General features: G+C 32.0%; 2 protein-coding genes across 2 annotated transcripts in view; one reads left to right on the plus strand and one right to left on the minus strand.

Annotated features, from left to right (window-relative positions):
• LOC148283307 (protein CFDP2-like) overlaps positions 1–14,005 on the minus strand; it is a 125,326-nt gene extending 111,321 nt beyond the window's left edge. Inside the window, exon 1 of the mRNA XM_088223667.1 lies at positions 13,308–14,005. Within this exon, the coding sequence (XP_088079793.1) occupies positions 13,308–14,005 (698 nt within the window). The remainder of the gene's footprint in view (positions 1–13,307) is intronic.
• Tk (Tachykinin) overlaps positions 1–26,564 on the plus strand; it is a 186,175-nt gene that overhangs the window by 71,174 nt on the left and 88,437 nt on the right. The gene's annotated exons all lie outside the window — the stretch shown is intronic.

The raw sequence follows: 26,564 nt of genomic DNA on the forward strand, positions 1-26,564 counted from the left end.
TTTTACTCATTTTTGTCGAATGGGAAATCGGTGATTTTTCTTAGTTAGTAAATCTTTACAAAGGTAACCCCAAATTGAAAACTGTTTTATTGATAGATATAAATCTAATTTGGACGACACCTAAAATTCAGGAGCAAAAACAACCCTTAAATCCGCATTACGTACTGTCTCCATACAGATTTATTTATCACACAAAACACCTTATTCCTAGTACAGATTTAAATCCATGTAAAAATCTTTTATGTTATTGGATAACCTAAAAGAGGGGTGGAATTTCAAGATTTTTCAGATGTATTCATTTTATTTTTGATTGCATAAAACGCATGACTAAAAAAAAGTACATCTATTGCAAATAATAAGAATGTTTTATTTTGTTAAATGTGAAAGATCAGTGCTACGGAAAATTAAAAATTGGATATAAAAATGTTTTCTTTTGCGCCTTTAAGCGCATTTAATTTTACGGCGAAGTTTTTTGAAAATGCACGAAAAAAAATACCAAAATTAACAACTTTTTATGACGTCACTAATTTTTCTTAATTAACCAATGATATTTGTGAAGATTTTCGGTTTACGGGAAGCCAATTCTCCAATCAGCAGAAATTTAAATATTTTTATTACGGGACTATTTTATCAAATATTTTCACGATATCTGTTTGGAAAAAAAAGAGCAATTATTTTAATTGAAACGTTTTTAAATTTTCTTTTTTAGTGCTATTGGTCCCTTAATTATTACCACAAAGATATGACTCGGGCCCCGATTATAATGGATTTTAACCTTCAATAGGGAAATATCACATACTACGAATGCTGATAAAAACATGTGAAATGGATTAAGAATAATTAATTGTATTTTCAAAATTAATATTGATATTGTGGAGAAATGTTTTCGTACGTAATTCTTAAAAAAATAGTAAAAAGCAAATATGTACAAAAACACAACATGTTTGCCCTTGACAATGAGGAACTTCAGCCCTACGTAAAATTAAAAATACAAAAAATGTTTTCTTGCGCGCGGTTAAAATTAGAGCATTAATTTGTACGGCAAAGTTTCTTGAAAATGTACGAAAAAATAAATAAATAAATAAAAACACACAACTTTGAACGACGTCACTGGTTCATATGAACCAACCAATGATATGAGAGCTGTAAATGATATCCGGTTTGCTTACCATAAACGAACCAATTAGAAGAACTTCTGATGTCACACGCGTAGTTATTTCAGAAATACAAAACTTTAAAAAATCAAAGCGCTGATAATACTATATATAACAAAAAAATAGATAATTGTGGCCTAGTTTAATAGTCTAATAACCAATGAAAAAAGACACTTAATTTCCTCATTGTGACGTCAAGATTCGTGACGATGCTCTATTAAATTTAAACGGTGGCTAACAAAGTTTAAAATTTAAACGAACCATGACGCATTAGAGGCGTGACCAATTAAATTGACCGTTTTCATGGGAATAGAAAATTTTAAATTTGAAAATATTTTATCTTCAGACTGGAGATGCCCATTAGAGGGTGAAAGCGCTAATTGGTCAAAATAAATAAGTGGAAGTGTACCAAGTATTTTTTAAATTAATAACTTATATGTAAATATAAGTAATTACATCATTACAATGGAATTCCATCAAGAATAGTCAATAAATAATTTAAATGAAAAAAAATTTGAGTAATGCTTAACGTTGCAATAATGTTCTAAATGAAAATCATCATGTATGATTTCACGTGTTCATATTTATTTGATGTTTAATCATCAGTGTTGCCAAATATAACAAAGTGTAAACGTGTGCAAAAAATAAAAATCCCCAAATTAATATTTCTCTAGGGGGTAGAGAAGATTCAGAATAGCACCCCCGGGGGCCAACAATCCATATTAAACAAGCTGTATAATTAAAACAGCTTATCAACTAATCTGGGTTGAACCAAAATCAAAATTGAACCCAGTGCAGTAATCAAATCATGAATTGAGTGATTATTGCTCCACTAGCATCATTATATTATTGGTTCATAGTTATGATCTTAATCCACTATGGTCAAAATTGCTTTTCCACCTAATTCAAATTGGCTTGCAAATTAAACAGGTGAAACTCATACTTATAAACAAGACAGTTATTTAAACAAGGTTTTCATTATATTCTAAAATTTTTTATTTAAAAATTAAAATAATATAAAATATGGAAGCTTTTGGCAATCGCATTACTGGGATATAATAATAATTATTGGATTTTATGGAGAAACTAAAAAATACTTGAATATTAAACAAATATCCGTTTCCTCATCCCTTAACCTTCTTACGAGCTCTTTTTCTTTTCTTTAGTTTAATTTTTCTCTTTACTGTGTAACATGTTCTCTCATTATATTTTTGAAAAACTTTAACTGGATGTATGTACTATTTTTTATATTTTGTATTCTTATATAACAACTGTTGTTTTTTCTTAATAAATTAAATATTTGTATATAACCACTTACTGACTTTTTTATGTCTGCCGGTTTCGAGACGTACCCGTCTCTTCGTCAAGACACCAATTAAACTAATGTACAAAACCCACTATACACCTTCACCATAGTTGTTGCACAAAAATATAAAACTAACACGACATGCATTTTAATAAGCACATGCACTGATTAGGACAAACATGCTCTGATCAAATTATAAAAATATTATTTTGTTTGAGAATTAATGAAAAATGTAAAGGAGTTAGAGGGAGGGGGTAAGCTTTATAGGTTTAATAGGGTGACTATTACAGTGCAACATCGTATAAAGGACTATATTAGAATTTGGTAATGTATCCAAAATAAAAAAAGTTTATTGGTTTATAATTCTACTTTATTTTTTATAAAATATACATGGGTATATTGTAACGCCGTTTTGTAACGATATTTTCAAACAAACTAACTTAAATATTTATAAAGTTTCCTATACTAAAAATAATTGCTATTTTATGTTTGTGGATACAAGCCAAAATAAATTAAGTTTTTTTTTTCAATTTAAGGTTTTGCATGTTAATGATGGTTTGCGGGAGATTATTGAGCAACCTTAGAATAACATAATTTAATGTTCGATCTCCGAAGTAATTTGTTATTCGGAGAACGAACAGGGAACCCTTAGTTTTTAATCTAGTGTTGTGATTGCGGGAAATTATTTGTTTATTTTCCGGATCAACAGAGTGATCGACAATAAATTTGTAGTCACAAAGTTGTTTTACCGACAGGACATTACAGAATTTAAAATATACACCTTCGCCCATATGTTTCGCCTTACGGATTATGCTATTTGTTACAAATCCCTTTTTACAGTCTCACCTGAATACAATAAATTTTACCCGGATGAGACTGGAAGAAGAGCACAGAATCATGCACTCAGTAAAGTATAATTGATTCGATGAGTGAGGTAAAATACGTAGATATCTTAACGTTTTAAAAGGTAGTACTTTTTTTTTTTTAAAGGAATAACCCGCTAAGCTTTTATTTCAAAGGCTCGTCAGCAGGTAGGAAAGAGAGGATATGGAAGGAAGCGATGAAATATACACCACAACACCCAGACCAATTGAGAAAAAAATCTTTATTCTAAAAAATTATTTTTTGCAACTGGCGGGAATCAAACCCGCGACACCAGTCTCACAGCTGCGCCACGGCGCCTGTATGCTTTTGATTTTATAAATTACTTTAGCCAGTACCTTAATCAGATTTCATCAATATGAACAGTATGAAAACCCCAACTAAATTTAAAATCAATACTTAACCCTAAATATTTATGATTATTTACAACACCTATAATAGGACAATAACATTTATTTGATTCTAAATTAGAATGAATGCGAGCATTTTCGGTTTTAATTTTGTTTAAAATTGTATGATTAAATATGTCCATGTACTTGTAATTTTCTCAAACTGAACGGTTTGGGTATGTAGGAAAAAAATGTTTTAAGGCAATATGCCCGCTTTTATATGTATCTAAAGTGTTAAATAATTAAATGAAAGCTTTTATTTCGATTTGAAATTCGTTTAGTTACATATATTGTATGGTAAAAATGCTTTTTTTCGTAGGACTTTTTCAGTGTACAATACAAAATTTATAGATATTGAATACACAATCATCACTCTGTCAGATTTAAAATTTACACCAAAAATGCATTATGTAACTTAGTAGACATTATAATAATAAATATGTACATCTTCCTTCCCCTCTTTATCCTCTCTTCAAGCATCCTTGTTCTAATCCCGCCCAATTAACAAAACTTACTGTTCTTAAAAAAAAAAATTGATTATTGAAAAATATTTACATAGTACATGAAAATAACATTTTTATATATGTAAACTTATATGTATTTATTTAATATGTAATATATTTTCTTAACTTACTTTGTGGAAATCTGTTATTAGTTCTGAGTTCATACACTATATCGGTTTGTTTACTATAAATATGAACGTAGAACTGTTGAATTCCTAAATAAAATAAAATAAAATATATTAAATGTGAGTATATATGAACAAAAAAAAACAATGTGACGTGAGTGTCACGTAAAATACGTATGTCACGTAATAAAGGTGAGTATATTTGAACAAAAAAAATCACGTTACCCATTACTTTAATTCATAACTCAACAAAAAAAAAAAAAAATAGCACTACGAATTTATTTGATATTAGGTATTCAATTAAAATGTCAACTGGCGGAATTGTTCTAGAAATTAATAGTGCTAAAAACGGCCGCGTCGAGCGCCATATGTCCTGCAATATGACGCATGAAAGTAATTTTGGTCTTACGTGAGCTATCACAATTGGTTTTTAAATTTTTTTTTCTAATATTTCTGTTTCTATCCTATTTACTTTCCCAAGTTAATTTTACCATTTTAAATAACTTTTTTAAGAAGTCATTATGGCGTTTAAATAAGTTAATACATATTAGTACATTTTAGCATAAAAAGGATGAAAAATAGGTAGTCTTTGTACGTTGCCTTGTCTGCTGTCACTCTGGGTGTAACGTTTCTCTTGTGAAGCAGGAAACCGACTCTACTTGGCTGTACCTCCCTATGGGGTTCAGAACTCATTGAGCCTGAACATGGTCAAAGATTTGATTTACAAATTCTAAAGAAATGTATCGAGACATTTTGCATCCTTACTAAAACCAGCAGCCGGAGAATGTTAAACCCTTAGAGTATATATCTCAAGAGGAATAACGACACATTTTACCAATCGAATGCATATTGCCAATTATAGCTGACTTATTTTTTACAAAATATTCTGAATGAGAGAAAGGGAAACAAAAAAAGTGTGTTTTGTAGCTTTTTTCATATTCCGCGTGATGCTCATTTTGACTTATGCGGTCGGTATTGCTTCGAGCTGTCAAATATTTTATCTTTATTTTGATAATGATTTTACGTGTTAAGTGTAAATAACAACAAAGCTCACTTTGCCGACTTGTGCCATTAAAAAGTGTTCAAACATAACTCGAAACGGAAAAACGCCTCAGTTATCACAAGTATATGGGTTAAACCCCTTTTCTGAGGCTTAAAATCGTCATTTTTGCTGTTTTTACCACCAGCATTGTAGATCATAGCGCCCGGTTATTTGATCATTAGTAATAGTTAGAAATCGAAAGTAATCGTAATAATTTCAAAAATAGTATTTTTTTTTGTGAAAAAAGGAGCACATTTTCAAAATTCTAATCACTGATGAATAATTAAATGAACGTTGATCATTATTTGTAAAAAATATTGATCAACGTTTAATAAAAAACATTTGGGAAATCGAATCCAGGATCTTACGCGGTGACTAAACGTATAAACCACATTTTTTTGTATATAAATAATATAGGTGTACATAAATTGAACAAAAACTTAAATACGTATTGTTTAAAACTGGATGAGCATTTTTTTAATTATCTCTTTATATTAAGTCTTCTTTGTATATTCTCACATGTAAAACATATTTTTTTAAAGTATCTTGTTAAGTGTCCTCGGCTGGGTAACCACAGGGAGAGGTCACATTATTTTGATTATTAATCTTTGTTTACAATAAAAAGAAAAAAAAGTCGGAGCATCATGCATAAGAATAAATATAGATTATTGTGATCTCACCGGGAATTGAACCGAGAAAAATAATTCAATACTATTGCAATGCACATAAGAAGATGGTAAGTAGACGGATAAAATGTAGACCTTTCAATATCGTGTCCGTTATTTTTTACTATTTTTTTTATTTTTGTTGTTTATTTTATTTATTTATTTTGTTTATTCATATTTTTTGCTCACAAACTATAATTAATAATAAAAATAATATGACCTCACTGGGTTTCCCGTGCCGAGAACACTTAAAAATACACTTTTTTGAAATTACATTTGAGAATAAACAGAGAAGACTAACTTAAAAAACAAACATAATTAACAAATATTCAAACAGTTTTTAAAACAAGGTATTTATGTACATTTATATTATTTATATTACAAAATACACAATGAAAATAACAAAAACCTAACATAAGCAATACACTTGTGGAGCGGTTGTAATTTAAATTTCTGTTTTAATTATTCTTATAATTCATAAAGATTTTATTTTTTTAAGCATTGTCTATTAAAAAAACACACGGCGCCTTGAGTAGTATTTATTTATTTATTTTACAGAAACAAACAGTCGACAATGATATAATAACATAAAAAATTACGTTTTAAAAAAAGACCAGCGAAGTTTCTAAATAAAAAGTATACATATTAATGTAGTATGTACAGATACTGTAGTTTAGAAATATAGTGGTTTGAAAGTTTCACTTTGCATGACATATTGGGTTTTTTAAATGTTTTGTTCATTTTTAAAACGTTAATGTTTTAATTTAAACCTTCTTCTTATTTACACTTTCAAGCTTCCAAAAAATGTGGTTGTTTTGCATTTTAACGTGAAAAATAAAAAATTTGCACATGTTTTGTGTTAACACCTACGATGCGACGTGTAACAAAAAGGGTCCTGCCTAAATACAGGAAATTCTAAGTGGGACCAGAAACAGAACCACTGTGCATTGTAAAAACGGTATATAAATAACTCTAACTTAAACTGTTCTACTGTATTAATTCAAGGTCCATGTATACAAAATCCACATATAAAGTCATCATTCAATGGCGTTCTGTTGTATTTTAAAATCGCTTTGTGAATGAAATTTTGCTTTGATCCCCATAATCCTCCCATGGTGAGCGGTCGATGTGTCATGCTCACTGAACACCATTAAATTCATAATGTCAAAAGAAGGTTTTATTTCAATTTCTGAAAACCATTAACCGAGTCTTTGTCATGCTAAACTTAAAGATCGGTTAACTTATTAAACTTCTTAATATTTTAAGATTCTTATCAAAGAGAAAAACAAATTTAAAAAGTTATAATTTTTAGAACTGTCTTCTCTTCTTCGTGAGAAGGTCTTACTGAGTCACGAAATTATATTAAGTAAAAATGGAGTCAAAAACAATTTACCAGATCTGTATCCATCCGAAAAATAATCTATTTTAATTCAAATAAAAATCAGTTATGAATATTTTCCTATTAGTAGACACTTTAAAATTATTTTTTAAACATAATAATATTAATTACTAAATTGTGCCTTGATGAGGAAGCTTGTGTAGCATCGAAACAGGTCAGTAATGAAACAAATGTTAAGTAGTTAAAAATAAATGGTTTTGATTGAATTTAAATTATACACGGTAATCATACCACACCGCAAAACTTTAATGGAACATTTCTCCAAAATTTTTTTTAGTAAAAAAAAATCCGTTTTTTATTATTCGCTTCCCGTACCTAATGGAGCTCTAGGTACTGCATTAATTTACCAATCGTGGCGTATCTTGATGATTTTTGTAACATGAAGGTAAGATGAACAGTCTTACGCTTTAGGTACCAGTGTAGGGACAATAAAATAACCCAGAATCATATATCTGAAAATCACCCTATATAATAAATATTTCATGTCAACCATGTTGGAAATCGAACCCGAGACCTCTTGCATGGTAGGCAAACGCGCTGACCATTACACCACGAGGCCGACTAATGAAAATAAATAAATTATAATTTCAAAATGGAGTCAATCCGAAATGTCTCCGATTAGCATCCCTTTCTCAAATCCCTGCCCCTTCCCTACCCATCGGCTTCCCAAGTTAAAAAAATAAAGAAATATGATTTTCAAAAAATATATTTAAATATTTTTAAAGGTACTTCATAATAATCATCTATAGGTGAAATGGTTCAGCCAGATGAATCCCATCCACATGACAAAGGTCTCAGCTCTTTTACTTCTTAAAAGTAAACAGATGGAAGAGTTGTGAAAATGTGAATATATAAACATAGGCGAAATGGTAAAACTACAGATGGTATAAACCACAGATATGTATAAACTTATATGTTTTTATGTAATATATTTTCTTTACTAACTTTGTATACATTTTGAAAATCTGTTATTGGTTCTGAGTTTATACACTAAATCTACCTGTTTACAATAAATATGTATATAGAACTATTGGTTTCCCAAATATTTTTTTAATATCTAAAATTAAAAATTTGAATTTTGAATTCCCGCGAAAACGGTCTATTGCATTGGCCACGCCCTTAATAAGTCACGATTCGGGTAAATGTTGAACTTTGTTTGTAACCGTTCAAATTTAAATAAAACATCGTTAAGAATCTTGACGTCACAATGATCCAAATATGTCGCTTTTATGTAGGGAAATATTTTTCAATAATACCTCTTTCTAAGTGATGGATGAAAACATTTCTCCACAATATCCATATTGATTTTGAAAATACAATTATTTTTTCTAAATCCATTTATTATATTTTTATCAATATTTGTAGTACGTCATATTTCCTTATTTCATATAAAAAAATATTATGAAATATATGACAAACATCGGTAAAATTCTTACATCCTCATTGTGATCGGGTGCCTGGTTTCTATTTTAGTTGAGAGGCGTAAAATTATACCAAACAGTTTAAAATAATTAACAAAACTAACACTTAACAACCAAGACAAGCGTTCAATGTTTATATTATACCGTGAAATGAATAATATATTCAATAAAACAGAAACCGTCCCGGTAAGGCACCATTTTGTAATGAACATCAGTATAATCCTTTGATGAAATGAAGTTCTAACACTAGGTAACTATTTAAACCTCAACCTAACTAATTATTTTCTCGGCCCTTGTCCTTTAAACCCCAGGATCCTACAATTCACTGTATTAAGCCTTCTTCTGCCCTAATGCGTCCTTTAAGAATTCTATCTGCCCCCGCTAACGATATGACACTAGAAACGATATTAACTGTCATCACATAATACCGATTCTCGAATCGAGAGATAGCAAATTGAATAATTAATTTGCCTGTCAAATAACGTATTTTAAAATAAATAATAACTGTTTAAAATAAATAATAACAACGGAGTCCTGGTCCCATCCCTGATGTATGGGAGCGAAGTATGGACTTGGAAAAACAGGGATAAAAGTAAGCTGAATGCTGTCGAAATGCGATCTCTCAGGCGAATGTGTGGTAAAACTATGTACGATAGATGCACAAATGTTGAGATCCGTACATTATGTAAGGCTGAGACAAGCATTATCGACAAAATCAAGAAAGGAGCTCTGCGCTGGTTTGGACATGTAGAACGAATGGACAGCGAGAGAACGGCTAAGAATATTTACAATGCGAATGTTGATGGATGCAGAAATAGAGGAAGACCGAGAAAGACATGGCATGACCAAATCAAACAAATACTTAAAGATGGACATGTCAAAAGTCGGAATAATCGGCGCGCGTGCATGAGAAGATGTATGAATGTAGAGGAAGCGAGATCTGTATGCAAAGATAGAGTGTTGTGGCGTTCTATCCTCTCTGCCTACCCTTACGGGGAAACGGCGTGATGGTTTGTTTGTTTGTAATAACTGTTTTGTAAATATTTATATTGAAATGCCTTAACTTGCGTTGCAAATACAATACAGACAAATGTATATTTAAGTTGAATCTAAAATAAACACACGATTCTATTTAGATATCTGTAATTCCTATATTACAAAGTTGTTATATTGAAATTACTGATTTCAATGTGTACTGGAAATAAAACTATTGCTGCTGTTGACGAGTACATTTACCGTGGGCATACAATCAAATCGGGAAAATTAAATCACACTGCGGAGCTGCCTAGACGAATCGGGTTAAGTTGGGCTGCTTTTGAAAAGCTGAAACACGTTTTCAGAAATAAGGAAATCCGAAACAATCTGATGGCCAAAGTCTACAACTCTTGTGTTCTGCCGGTGACAACATGCGGTCTTGAAACCATATCACTCATTGCCAGAAGCGTTCACAAAATTAAATAAACTCAGCGGTCTATGGAAAGACAAATGTTGGGCGTCTCCCTTAGAGACCGAATAAGGAATGAGGAGATAAGACGCCGTACAAAAATGACCGATATCGCAGAAAAAGTGAGAAGACAAAAATGGCTGTGGGGTAATGGTGGTTTAACTTTAGCTGGCGCGTTCAGATAACTTACACTAACACATTTAAAATCTACAGAATGTTGATTTAAAAAAAAGTTGTATTAAATTTTAACGAAATGTGTTATCTTTTTTTAAAATTCGGTGTTGGATTAGAGGGTTGTGTATATGAAAAAAAATACAATGGGGTAAGAAAATGTAATATTAATTTACTAAAAAACTTTGTTTCATGATTTTATATATTTCAAAATGTTGCATTTTACTAATTATAGTCCTTCCAAGAACAAGGTGCAATTTAAATTTGAAAAAATGTTTATTTTTCACTACTAAAGAACTATAATGCGAAGTTGAGTAGATTGTTTTAAACATATATATATAAAACAAGATTTATTGTTTGTATACATATTTTTTCCGATATAATTTGTTCTGTGCATTTTAATAACACTCTATTAGTTATAACTAACTAACTAACTAACCATCACGCCATTTCCCCAGAGGGGTAGGCAGAGAGGATAGAACGCCACACCACTCTGTCCTGGCACACTTCCTTTGCTTCCTTCACATTCATACATCTTCTCATGCACGCACGTCGATTATTCCGACTTTTCACATGACCACTTTCAAGAATTTGTTGTACTTGATCATGCCATGTCTTTCTCGGCCTTCCTCGACTTCTACAACCAGACACATTCGCATCATAAATCTTTTTAGCCGTTCTTTCATCATTCATTCGCTCCACATGACCGAACCATCGCAAAAGACCTTTCTTAATTTTGTCGATAATGCTTAACTCAGCCTTGCATTCTGCTCTAATTTCGATATTAGGGCACCTATCATACATTGTTTTTCCGCACATTCGCCTGAGGGATCGCATTTCAACAGCATTCAGTCTACTTTCGTCCCTTTTTTTCCAACTCCATGCTTCGCTTCCATACATTAGGGTTGGTACCAGAACTCCATTATGAACTGCTAATTTAGCCTCTTGCGATAGACACTTATTTGCTACGACAGACTTTAAGGCACCATTAACTCTGTTACCGGCACTAACCCTCCTTTCAATATCCTTGTCCATATTTCCATCTCTAGTAAACATACTACCCAGATATACAAATTCTTCGACCTGTTTCAAACTATCTCCATTTACTATAATCTTACATTCAGCCATAGTTACATTTCTTTCAAAGACCATGACGTTCGACTTTTGCACATTCATTAGCAAATCACTCTCCTTGCACACTTCGTAAACCTTTGTAACCAAGGATTGCAGTTCCTCTTCGCTGTCAGCTAGGAGGACTGCGTCATCGGCGTACAGAAGGCAACTGACAGTTAAATTACTCATTTTCGCTCCCACATCCATACTTTTCAATTCTTTCATACATTTATCCATGTATATGTTGAATAACCACGGTGACATTACACATCCCTGTTTGACTCCTTTAGGGATGTCAAACCAGGAAGTTAATGACCCATTTACCCTTACACACGCTACACTATCTTTGTACAAGGAAGCAATAGCGCGGACAAGGTTGTCACTCACTCCATACTCCGATAGAACCATCCATAATTTTTTCCTATCAACTCGATCAAATGCTTTTTGCAAATCAACAAAAGCGCAAAAAAGCTTCTGGTTTTTCGCCAAAAACTTTTCTGTCATATTGCGTAATGCAAATATTTGATCCATACATCCTCTATCATTCATAAATTCACTCTGTACATCCCATACTTTCTCCTTGGTCACGTTTCTTACTCTTTCTATCAGTATTCTTCCATACATTTTGCCGACAGCGCTCAGAAGGCTGATAGCTCTGTAATTCCCACACTCCACCTTAGAACCCTTTCCCTTGTATAACGGCATAACAACTGCCCTCCTCCAATCAGGTGGAGTCCTTTCCTCCTTGAGACACAAGTTAAAAAGTTTATGTAGCCATGTGAGAATTAATTTGCCACCCGACTTAATAAACTCTGCTGCAATACAGTCATACCCTTGCGCTTTACCATTCCGCATACATTTGACAGCGCTGATAATTTCTTTCATACTAATCTGACTTACCTCATCATTTGCGTTCAGACACACCTCGGATAATGTCGATACATCGGCACCGCCCGAGTTACCAGTGTGCGATTCATAAACTTCCTCAAAGTATTCCTTCCATCTCTCTTTTATTCCACTCTCACTAGTCACCATTTTTCCATCCTTATCTTTAACAACTGTCATGCCTCCGCTTTTACTGCTACTCCTGGAGTTTTTCACAGCTTTCCAGAAAACTTTAATGTTTTCATGGAAATTGTGTGTCATTTTCATTCCTTCTTCATCCTTCAATTTTTTCTTCCGTTCACATACACCCTGCTTAACCTTTTTCTTACTTTCACCATACACGCGTTTAGCCGATTCATATTCAATTGTATTCTTTTTTACAGCAAGCAAATTTATCCACGCATCCTTCTTTTCTTTAACGAGTTTTTTGACTTCGTCGTCCCACCACGCATCACCTTTCTTTCTCCCTAGCGTTGTCACACCGCACACTTCTTTCGCCGCCTCGCACATACTTATTTTCAAACACTCCCACATATCGTTTATACCCATACATTCTACATCTTTTTCGTTCAGTCTGTGACTCACAGATCTTTCAAAATTATCTTTTATGTCAGCATTTTGCAGTTTTTCAACTTTGACTCTAGAAGGAGCCTGCACTTTGTTTGTTTGGGACCGCCATCCCTTAAACAGAATCACCCTTGAGACCACTAAAAAATGGTCTGATTCCATCTCGGCCCCTCTGTACACACGTGTGTCGACAGTTACAGGCTTCAATCTAGAGTCAATGATGACATAATCGATAATCGACCTTTCATTTCCTCTCTCCCATGTGTATTGGTGGATTCCTTTATGTTCGAAAAATGTATTTGATACAAAAAGGTTCCATTCCAGGCATACCTCTAGCAGTCTTTTCCCATTGTCATTCACTCTTGCATCCCCAAACATACCTAGAGCTGACTCCAGCCCATCTCTCCTTGTTCCCACCCAACCATTAAGATCTCCAGCCAAAACTATCCTTTCGCTATCTTTTTTCCCATTCATCACATTCATTAGACTCGTCCAAAACTCGTCCTTCTCAGATTCACAGTCGGAGTTGACAGGAGCGTATCCTATGATAACAAGCAATCTTGTCAGTCCGACCTTAAATCTGACAAACATGAGTCTCTCACTTACAAATTCATATTCATTCATGCCCTCTATCATTCTTGGCGATAGAAACGCAGCAACACCCCGGCAAGCTCTGTCCGTCTCAGGGAGACCGGACCAGAGAACCAGAGTATCACCGTGCTCCATCGAACCACTCCCTTTCTTCCAAGTCTCAGAGACACACAATAAATCTATACATTTATTCTTCATTATATCACACAGTTCATTCATCTTATCAGTCATACGTCCTCTTACATTCCAAGTGGCAATTCTACATTCCTGAGAATTCCTCCTCTTTGCGCCCCCCCGAGAGAAGCGACCTGATGGGTTGCGAGCCTCATCGCGGTCAGCTAGCGGCATTCTCCCATTCTACCATGACATTAAAACTAACTTATAACTTAACATTCTTCCCACATAATACTTAAAATATACACTTAATTAATTATCAACATTATATTGTACTATTTAATATTAATTATTATACCCCCTCATACTATGCCACCTAAATGCTCAACTATAATAAATGAAAACAATGACCAAAATAGATTATTTCTAAGACTTACAGTATAAGTATTCACAGAAGTATCTAACACTAAAATCCACAAAATAACGTCATTTACACAACAATAGCAGTCATTTAAAACTAATGGTGTCTCTATTGTGTACCGAGCGCGTACATTTCTGCTGGAAGCTCGAGTCGCCGCGAGCCGGTGCCACGTGAGTCCCAGATGTTCCAGCTGTTGATTGTCGCTCAGTACAGCACCCGTCTGCATAGGCTTTCAAGGAAGCTAAAACTTCCCGCGCCTTACCTCGCCTCGGTCCGCGGTTTGGGAATCGCACTTTTGCAGGTGTCAAACAATACCCCAACTAAGTAGCCCCCTTTTCACTTGTTGTTTATTGTTTATTGCTAATCCACACATTATTGCCTCAAAAATATAAATATAAACTCATTCAAATTACACTGGCAACGTTTTATCTCCTAGGGTGGAATACAAACTCTGATGGCTTATGTATAAATCCCTGCACAACGCTGCTCCGGAATATCAAGGGTATATATGCATTCCAGATGAACTAGCTGACAGGCGTCTTGTGGTTAAATCAGCTACGTCTAAGACGGGAAAAAAGTTATTATACCTCTATGCAAACAGCGCACTAAATTCAGTGAACGCGCATTTACGGTCGCAGACCCTATGACATGAAATGCTCTCCCAGTAGAGGTGCGAGGCTGCGAGAGCGAAGTGATGTTCCGGGAAGAACTTAAAAACTCACTTGTTTTCTAGATCATTTGAATAAATCCGTAGCATGTGATAACAAAATAAATTGTTTTAATTTAATTACAAATTTAAAAGCTTCAATTAAATTTAAGCACTTTGTAAAGCGTCCTCGAGGTATTATATTCCGAAAGTGGTGCTGTATAAGTTATCCATAATAATAATGATATTAACTCAATGTCTTGGACATCAATGCGTTATATTTGTGCATTCCGAAAGCATTAGCTATGCTGTAACCGTAACATGTGGCAACTTCTTCAAGCAGTTCCAGGAATTTCACACACACAGAAAAAAAAAAAACAGTCTTAACGCTGTGCAACACTTTGAATATTGTAATGTAATAATGTAATGTTACTGTAACTGTTTTCTTTTACTATGATTAACATATTAATAACACAAATTATGATAAACACAAAATATCAAATAAAAAACATGCTTGTTTAAAACTGAATACTCGTAAATATGTGACATTTTCTTATGTAATTGTTTTTTTTCGCTCTAATCCAAAAGAGATTTTTAAAAACATTGAAGATAACAATATATAACATCAATACTTTTAAAATCAGTATTCTGTACATTAAAAATGTTTTTGTGTAAGTTTTGTGAAAGCGCCATCACTACATAATCGACCTATTTATGATTTAATTATATGAAAATACCTACATATTTAAAAACCAATGTTTTTAATCTATAACTTAATACTCGTATATAATATTATATTTTCACTATTAAGAATTGCAGCGAAATTCAGACGAACGCAGAAGCATTCTGTGTATATTGTATTACCATATCATTAGCAACTAATAAAGCAATAGTTGTCTATGTTACGCTCATAAGCGCGTCTAAGCGCGAGAGAGACAGAGATTATTTTCATAATGCGTATGCCGTGCGATGTCATGGACTTATTCGCGGATACTACACAATGCGTATGTGTAAGTATAGTGCACGCGCCAGTTTAAAAAATCCACTAGTAGGTCATGTGGCGAGACAAGAAGTTGATAGGTGAATCACCAGAACTCTAAATTGGAGACCCTTTGAAAATAAAAGGAAAGTAGGGAGACCACAGAAGATATGGAGTGACGACATCGTTGAACTTGTTGAACATGGATGGAAACAGAGTGCCCAGGACAAAAATCATGGAAAAATTTGGAAGTGGCCAGCAGTGGAGAGAAACAGACTGATAAGAAGAAGAAGAAATTTAAAATTAAAGAAAATGAAATGCGTAAATTGCAAAGCGTGGCTCTCAAGGACTTCCACCTAAACCTTTTCTTGGAAGATCTGAGTGAAAATTATTTCTGAAAGTTTTATCTTCTTCTTCTTCTCGGTTAAGATCGATTAATTTGGTATCAGCTAAAAGCTAACTCCTGAGACTTTGAGTTTCAGCTGTTCTTCCCTCTCCTTGGTGGTCTTCCGGGCAGACGGCAAACGGCCGGGATTTTGTGAGCAATGGTGTAGGGGATTTTAGAGCTGTCGATTAATGGAATTATCGACGTAATCTCTTCATCATCTATTTACTACGCAATGGGTATCGCAAATCCGTCTAATTTCTTGACTCTAGATTCTGCCTCATTTGGGTTTCCCTGCGATTGCCTTTAGTACTTTCATCTCTGACGTTCTGAGCAGTTATTTGGTTTTTCTATTTAGTTTTTCCACTTGGTTTTTCGTATTTTATATATTCTCTCTATCTATCCTTGCCTCTGTTGTATACCTACACCATGATTTGGTCTGACACACGTTTTGTATATCCGAATTATGTTTCCAATATTCATGTGTTCATTGTACTATACGACATTTCTTAGGCATCCAGATGTTTACTAACTGAGATGGATATGTTCTCATCATCACTATGGCAGCATCATCTGCATGGCATGTGATGTTAATGACCTTATCTCCCTTGGTGGATTCACTACTTTTTTATTCTTAAAGGCGTTTTTTTTATATTTATTTATTCTACTTGAGTAAGAAAAGGTTTTAGGCGTATATATTGTTGTTGTATATTTAGTTATAAAGGTGCTAAACTTGCTTTGTTTCTTTATTGTTCCCAATATGTGTTATTTTCTAAATGCTAATATTATTTATGTCCCGAATTGAGTTGTTGTAACTCCTGGGAATGTAATCCAACGTATTATGCTTGTAAAATACTTTGTGTTATATGATTTATAAATAAATTTAAAAAATGTTGTTTTTTTTTTAAAGATTGTCACTAATAATTTATTAATAACGTTGTAAGATGATGATTAATTTTTATTTCAACCGAAATTACAGAAAAATAAAGATTAACAAATAAACCAAAATTATAAGGCGAACTTTCTGAGGTTATCCACACAATTTGATATACCATGCTAAAAAAAACGATTGTTTTATTATTATGTTATGTTTTTTAAAGTTTTTTTACGAAGCAACCTCGATTGTTTTTTCAAAACAAAATTAAATATAATTTTAAAAGTGAGAAAATAATATGTATCGATTTCAGCAATATATTTTTAATTGAAAAAAAATATTCTGCGTATATCTAGTTGCATTTTTATTATTGTTTTTGCTTGAAATATCAACATGACACAATAATTGTAACATGATATACCAAAAAATATACCGAATATTAAAATAAACCAATTTATAAGCATAATAACGTGTTTTGGCTTTTTTTATTTATTTGAAATTCATCCTTTACGAGCTTTTATATTTCCAGTGACTGTTGACCATATCATTTCGGGGGCTTAGGGTCATAAGGGCGAAACTACAAAAATGCTGTTTTGTGTTAAGTACTAATCTGATATCCAAACAAAATATCCCGTTAGTGACAAAAAGATGAAACTCATCCGATAAGTAGTTACCTAGATAAATTTGTGTGAAACTACAAATGAAGCGTTTTGTTTAAAGTCAGAAGAATAAAACACCTTTTACACTATTTTGTTAATTTACTAATGTAAGCGCAAGTTAGGGTCATATAGACGAAAGCGTAGTTTCATATTTTTGTCTCTAAAACATTTTATGCTCTATTAACTGTATTTTTTATTTTCTTTATTTGTTACCCTTAAAAGACAGTATTATTTTTTGAAAACTGTTTTATCGTTTATCTCAAAACTGTGTTTTTGTAGTTTCGCCCTTATGACCCTTAACCCCCGATTTGTAGTTTGCACTATAAAAGTTGATGTTAAATTTATTTTCAAAAATGACATTTAAGTTCAACACCAATTTTTACTAACTGTTTTTACATTGGCCCACATGAGCTTTTTTCATCAAATGCTTAATTCAATTTAAAGATTTAAAGAAACAGTTCCACCATACAATGATTTTTTGCTGAAGGTACCAACATCAAATCATACAAAGGCACATGATTTGAAGTAGGGATTTTTTAATATTGTTTATTGACTCGTAGCTTATAGTAACATCGGCCTCCGTGGTGTAATGACTAAGAAGCTTGACTGATGCTCAGAAGGTTCCGGGTTCGATTACCGGTGAGAACACAAATATGAAATCTGATTGTTTTCAAGCCTGGGTGTTATGTGTTGTAATTCATCACTGAAATTGGGCTTCTTCACCTATTTTGGTCCAAAAATACTAAGAAACGTAAATTGTATTTATACAAACATATTGTTGTTTATATGCATGACGTAGGCTGCGTGCTAAGCTGTTTTTATGAAGCCATGCATAATAAATTAACACCTCTTAATATTAATCATATAAACAGGTGAATTTAACTACCCACAATACCCGTGACAGCTATTTTTCCGGCACAGAATACTTATTAACACTACACAAATAATAAATTTGAGAACGAATACAATTTTTAAACATACGCTCAAGTATATAAAATGGTTAAAATCGGTACTAAATTCATATTTTTTTAAAGCAAAGAATGTTATTTTAACAATGTTTGATTTTGTCCAAATGCTTGCTGGCTGGATTTCCTCCCTAGGGAGTTGTTCATATTTAAATTTATTTCAACAGAGAGGAAAAACATTTTTTAGAGGGGAATATGGAAGTCTAGGCAAATGCCCTGTAAATACAGGGCTTATGACCTGTCATTGGCTGGTTTAAGTGGCCACTTTACAGAATGTGTAATATTCTGCCCATGTTTATACATCCACATTTCCTCAACTCTTCCATCTGTTGACTTTTGTGAAGTAAAAGAGCTGAAACCTTTATCACGTGGGTGAGATTCATCCGGCTGAACCAAATCACCTACTAGGCAACGCCTGAAAAACAATTTCCCAATTTTTATACTTTTTAAATATGAACAACTCCTTAGGGAGGAAATCCAGCCATTCTGCAAGCATTTGGACATAATCAAACATTGTTGAATTACTACCTGGTAAAAGAAGAAGTATAAAAATTGGGAAATTGGTTTTCAGGCGTTGCCTAGTAGGTGATTTGGTTCAGCCGGATGAATCTCACCCACGTGAAAAAGGTTTTAGCTCTTTTACTTCACAAAAGTCAACAGATGGAAGAGATGAGGAAATGTGGATGTTCAAACATGGGCAGAATGGTGAATGTTACACAGTGTGTAAAGTGGCCACTTAAACCAGCCAATGACAGGTCATAAGCCCTGTAAATGCCTAGACTTCCATATTCCCTTCTCAAAAATGTTTTCCCTCTCTGTTGAAATAAATTTAAATGTTATTTTATATTACATTAAAAAACATTCATATGATCAAAGTACGCTGATGAGAATTTTAAAGACAAAAGCATTATAATTTTGATTCTGTGAAAAAACAAGCCTACAGCAACGGTACACTACCGAACTTTGTTATATAGGATCATTGTAATTTACAAAGTTTAAAATAACTTATTTTTTAAAGTTGTGGCGCCCGAAAATATTGTAGATTATTTTACGAGTTTAAAAAATGTAATCATTTTCGTGAAATTTGTGACTTTTATAAAGTATTTTTTATACGGCAATTCCATCCATCACTGTTTTCAGTTTTGTAGTTTACATAAGAGACGGGTGTTTAAGAATGTAATATAGTATAAGAGTAGTATTTGCTTATAATGTAAGTACAAACATACTCTTTAAAAAATTGCGACATAACGCTTTCATCCATTCAGGTCTTCAATTGTAACGTAATTTTTTTAAATTCAGTTTTTTTACGTATGTAAATAGTTGCGGAATTTTATTATTACAAACCTTATGATTATTATAAAAAATCTCAATTTAAGAATCGGCTAAGCCATGGGAGTCAAAAATAACGTTCCAATTATTTTAAAAAGTTAAAATACTCTTTTGTTGTGTAGATTTTGCGTGTACGCGATGTACGCGTATGTAAAAAAATAAATACATCACTGTAAACAAAGTAAAATAATATAATGATCTTGAAAAAATACAAACTTCCCCGAAACTCATTTAGTTATTTATAGAATGATTGAAGTAGATGTGGAACGTAAATTACCTTCGCTTCGAAACATCCAACTTCCTTAGACTATGCCAATCTGTTGAGCATTTAATTAGAAGCAACTGCTATTAATTTACCGCCTTAATCGAGAATTCGATTAAATATTATATCAACCTGCATCTAGTTACAATAATAACACTATCGTATAGTCAAGAGACTTCATTCCGTTTAACCATCTGACCAAATCGAGTTTTGAACATCAACATCCATTGGTGTAGACATTTAAGCAGATTGTGTTAATAATGGGTTTTGTTTGGCTACCATGCACTGGATCCTAGATTCTATTTGCTCCAACGTTGACGTAGAATATTGAAATACCTTTATAATACTGTGTTGATTTAAATTGTGTACCGTTTATTAACTTATATCAGTATTCTTAAATATTATTTTTCTAATTACTTCTAATTTTAAGATTCTTTTAATACACCTTACTGATGGGAAAAAATGCACTTAATGTAAACCTTTATATTTTTTACGAATATGTAGGACGGTTTTATAAAAAAATATCTAAATTATTCTTCTTAATTCATTTTTATTTTTTTCTTCTTTTGTGTCAAATACATGTCTGCCTTTATATTTTTATATGTTAATCATGTAAAAGCCTACAAGGCGTTTATATTAAAAATACATTTCATAGCTTTCTGAACTGGTATTTGAAATAATCATAAAATGCAGTAATAGGGACGATTCGGGACAAATATTAAAAATTATTGTAAATCACAACTTCAACCCTAGATTTTTGCTTTAATAGAGATCTCGCTAAAAATAAAATAGTCAATATTTTTAATTCAAGGGTTAGACTTTTAATTTTAAATAAATGTGAAGTTTATTATATTAATATTGAATTAAACTACATACATATTCATATATTAGTAAAATTATTTATGACCTTACGCCGGAAACCTGGGTTAAAAAAACTGAAGTAAATCAAAATGTCGATTTTTCATGGAGCGCATCGTCATTATCATTAGCATTGTAATTCCAATTTAAGCATATCTGGATCATTATGGCTACACGAAAGGTAAATTGATCAGTCTTACGCTTCTTAATATGTATCAATTGATTCGAAAATGGATAATCATAGAAGTTGATGCATGAAGAAGAATGGTCAATACTGGATGACGACATTGGTGATACAAATAAAATATGTTGCAAAAAATATTTAGGTTTTGTTTTTAAATGATGAATTAAATACATGCGTTTTACATTTCTTGGTTAGATTTGAGCGTAGTATGTAGGTTCTAATACTTTGTTTGCCTATTTATTTTAAAATAAAAATTCACAAAGCTTAGAAAAGAGGTTGAGTTGAATTTTATTCTCGATTTAATGATAACTGAATTTTGCTGATTTATCAACAGTGTATGCTAAACTGTGATTATTTTGCGAATATCCTACTATAGTTTTACACATAGTATTAGAAGAGAAGTGCCCAAAAAAGTTTATATCCGTACCTACGATATAAGCAAATTATACTCTCATATTTCAAAAAAATACTTTTTGAAACACTGTAAAATGAAACATTTGTCACTGTGTAATAATTTTATGTTCCTTTAATTATGTTTATTTTATTATAATATCAAAATGTTGAATTGGTCAACTATATTGTGAAAATTCCTCTCCTTCACTCCTCCACTCTATTTCCTCATCCCTTAACCTTCTAACGAGCTCTTTTTTTTCTCATGTCTTATATAAAAATTTTTTTTTTTCTTAACTGTGTAACATGTTCTCTCATTATATTTGTGAAAAACTTTAACTGGATGTATGTATTATTTTTTATATTTTGTATTCTTATATAACAACTGTTGTTTTTCCTTAATAAATAAAAAAAAAATATTTAAAAAAAATATTACATTCTTAAACACTCGTCCATTGTGTAAACTATAAAACTGAAAACAGTGATTGATGGGATTGCCGGGATAAAAAATACTTCATAAAAGTCGCCTATTTTTCGAAAATGATTACTTTTTTTTAATTCGTAAAATAATCTTCAATATTTTCGGGCGCCACAAATTTAAAAATAAGTTATTTTAAACTCTGTAAATTATATCGTTGCTGTAGGCTTGTTTTTTCACAGAATCAAAATTATAATGCTTTTGTCTCTTAAATTTTCATCAGCGTACTTTGATCATACTTATGTTTTTTGGAGGGCATTTTCAACGAGTTATAAATAACTTACTTTAAGAAAATGGGAACCAAGTTGTTTTAGAGCGGGGTGCGAACTTCAGCCCTCTGATCTGTGAGTCCGCGATAATAGCCACGGGACCACAAACCAGCTCGAACTTGAATTTAAAAGATCGAAAGATGTGTTCACCTTTTTTTACTTACTACCCATTTTATGCACGTGTACACCGGAGGCGACGGATAGAGAGGTAACATAATTATTACAATAATAATAATATTACGTCTCAACTTATTTTCTAACAAAATATAATAATGATTCTCGAGGATATTTTTTAATTCCTTCCAACTGAATATTATATTTTCAATTGTATTAAAATTGATATATTTACATTGCGAAAAAAGGAAATAACCCAGTCCTTAAAATATAGCTTGATTAAAATGACAGCTGCTAAACTAATGTGACTAGTGGTGGAAAAGTACTGATCACTGACCATGTACCGATCAAATCGATTTTATCAGTTTTTTCATGCAAACATGAAACTCTATTTTCCGAAAGTTGATATTAAAACGCAAAAACAAGCCTATTATAGTGTGTTTAAGACAAAATAAATAAAATTATAAAATTAATTAAATTAAATTATGTTCACCAAAAATAAGACATTTTATACTTTTTTCGTCAACAATATCAAATTGATTATTTTTAATTCTATCGATTTACATTGATCAATTTGTTCCATTTCTAAAATTTTTGCAAAATAATGTAACCTTGTAAAAATGTCATAAATAATTAGATTAATATTTTATTTTTTTTTAGTTTTAAAGCTGATATATAATTATATTGATGTATATGTCAAGCATTGTATTAAAATAATTAATTGCACGCCAGATACAAATGATATTTCGTGCGTCAATATAAATCACTCCTTGGACGTAACTACAAAGTTATGTCGTCACTTTTGCTCACAAATGTCATTCTAATCAATCTTTATCTTAAGGACTATTAATAATATACAGTTAATATTATTTTTAAATTTATGTATTATATATTGTCATATTTATTTTTTGCTGACAAAATTCAAAAGACTCGGTGAATATATTCACAGATTCCCTTAAATTTAATTATTTTTTACTTGGTGAAAATAATCAAGTTATATCTTTAATCACTTGTACTTTATCACTTTGTTGATACGGAATACAAAAAAAGAGTTTCCTACACTCACAACACTAGATTAAAAATTTAGGGTTCCCTCGTCGTTTTCCGGATTACAAATTACTTCGGAGAACGAAAATTCAATCGCATTATTCCAAGGTTGTTCAATGATCTCCCGAAAACCATTTTTAACACAAAAGATCTTCACAAAGAACAAATTTTATCGGAAAATTCCTCACTTAACTATTTTGCGAACAGTAGTTTTTATTTTAAAATTTGTTTTGCATTACGGCTTCAACACCAACACACGATTATTCACCCGAGCACAAGGCTTCAAACACGCAATTCTATGTTTGTATGTTGACGTGTCTAAACGTGCCATGTCACACAACGTATTTATTAACACACGACAAATTTATGTAAAATCGCCATTTTAAGCATATTTTTATTGCTGAGAAACAATACTAATTTTATTCTGTATTCTTGAAAATCGAACCCGAATTCTTAAACACGCTAGGCAAATGCGCTAACCACTACGCCAAATCACCATTTTTCCCCTTTCCACGGGGCACGGCATTGGTACATAAATCGCAGTTTATTATTTTTATTTTTTAATTTATTTTATTAAAGAAACATACAGTTTTTATAGTATACAAAGTTAGACTTAAATCTAATGGACTAGTGAAGTTTCTATATTATATTATCATTATATCTGAGGTTATCAATGACCTGTTTTTATTCTATATAGTACAAAAAAGAAGGAAAAAAACAAAAGTGTTTTAAAAATTAAAATCAGTAAAAAGGTTATTTTAAAAGTTTGTGGTGAGTATTGAAAAATATGAAAAAATAAATGGAAATAATGTTAAAAATAAAGAAATTAAAATAAATGAAAAAACCCATTTTTTGTAACTGATGTACTTCATGGATAAGATGATTAGTTTTACGTTTCAAGTGCCAGGCCAGGGACTATGATAAATAATTATGTAAAAACACCTTTAAAAATAAATGTTTCATGTCAACCGTGTCAGGAATCGAACCTGGGACCTTTTGCATAGTGGGTAATCGCGCTGACCACTACACCACGAGGCCGAAAACATCAATAGGTGCCTAGGTGGACAAATTCTAGCGGCGATAATCGCTTGCCTTCCATATCGCGTTAGTAAAAAGGTCAATCTCAACACGGCTTTTCTAGCAAGTCGGGGCAAGTTCACGGACATGAGTCGTTCCTGATTGTGTCAATAAACAGAAAGCTGTAGGTATGTGTCTCTGTTTTTGTTACAAAAATTTCAAAACATATTTATTCATTTTAAAACGGATTTTCTAGCGAGTCGCAGCAAATTCACAGGCGTGAGTTATTATTGGTTTCACTGCAAGCTTATTATAAAACTTCTTTGTAAACCGTATATTTATTGTATTTTTATTTTATGCTTATTTGTGATATTTTTATATACTTATTTATATCCCGTTAAATTAAAACTATTCAATTAAACCAGCCAATGACATAATTTCTTATAGAAGCTTAACGAATTTCATTAAGCAATAAATAAATAAACGTATAGTTTAATGTGAAGAATTATAAATTAACGTCGATACTAGTTCGCGAGGAAAATGGGCATTAATAGAGGATATACGGTGTTGAATTTCGTTCGCGTCTATAAATGTTTGGACGTTATCAAAATGCTGTTGTTATTTTTCGTGTCTCGCATAAGCATTAATAGGGATTTTCTTTTCAAACGGAATGGTATACGGCACGTTTTGTTGCGTTGATCAAACACATTTTTAATTGGATATCATTACTTCTTCGCAATCAAAAATTCAATTTTATTTTGATAATATATAGCACATTATTCTGTTGATTGAATTACGATTTTTTACTTCCTTGAAACGTCTTGTTTACCCAGTCGACCATTTTTGTTATTATTGCAAAACAAATTGTGCATAAATACGTTTTATAAGTGAACTGTAGTATGGACTGTATCTTGCAATAAATAGGTGTTGTATCAAATAAACCGGTAATGTGTGTCAAAAAATGGTTTAAGCAAAAGTAACATTGTTTCTTGGATTGAATTTATTTATTTATTCATACAAATATACATATTACAAAAAATAATAACGTATCCTAACTCTATGAGGCCAACAGCCCAGTGTTAAGTTAGAATATAATAAAGTAGACTCTTTTAACCTACTCTCCAAAATTAATCTCAATGTTCCCTTTCGCGTGACAAGAAATGAGTATTTGTTCCATCTGCCAGTCTGTAGCACTAACTATGCTCAACACTCTTTCCTCTATCGTTCTTGCTCTAACTCTAATGATTTTTTTATCTATAGATATATTTTACATGCCCTTTAATTTATTTTAAAATAAATTAAGACTCCTAATTTTCTGCTGCGATACGACCCCACTTACTATTTAATGATGCTCATACTTACACACACCCGAACACTTATTCTTACACTAATACACATAAACACAAATCTACACTTACTCTCATACAAATACACATAAACACACCGTTTTGTTGTAACACAATTTAATAATATGTATGATTCTTATTTAGAAACTTTGCTGGTCTGTCTTTAAACTGTATTTTTTTTAACAAACATCTGGACAACAAACTTAATAGTATATACTCGTATATTAGAGATGTACCGACTAGTCGAGAAACCGACTATCTGGCCATATTTGTAGTCAGCTGTTTACTTTAAACATATTACAACAGAGATGAAGAACATTTAAGATAAGGTAATATAGAAGTCTAGGCATCTACAAGGCTTATGACCTGTCAATGGCTGGTTTAAGTGGCCACTTTACACACTGTGTAACATTCACCATTCTGCCCATATTTGAACATCTTTATTCCTTCAATTCTTTCATCTGTTGTTGTTTGTGAAGTTAAAGAGCTGAAATCTTTATTTATGCGGATGAGATTCGTGTAATTGAATTATTTCACCTACATGCGAGGCAACGCCTGAAAATGTAATAT

This window comes from Micrasema longulum, unplaced genomic scaffold (genome assembly GCF_059751315.1).
Source record: "Micrasema longulum isolate JH-2025_06_02 unplaced genomic scaffold, ASM5975131v1 h1tg000248l, whole genome shotgun sequence".
NCBI lineage: Eukaryota > Metazoa > Arthropoda > Insecta > Trichoptera > Brachycentridae > Micrasema > Micrasema longulum.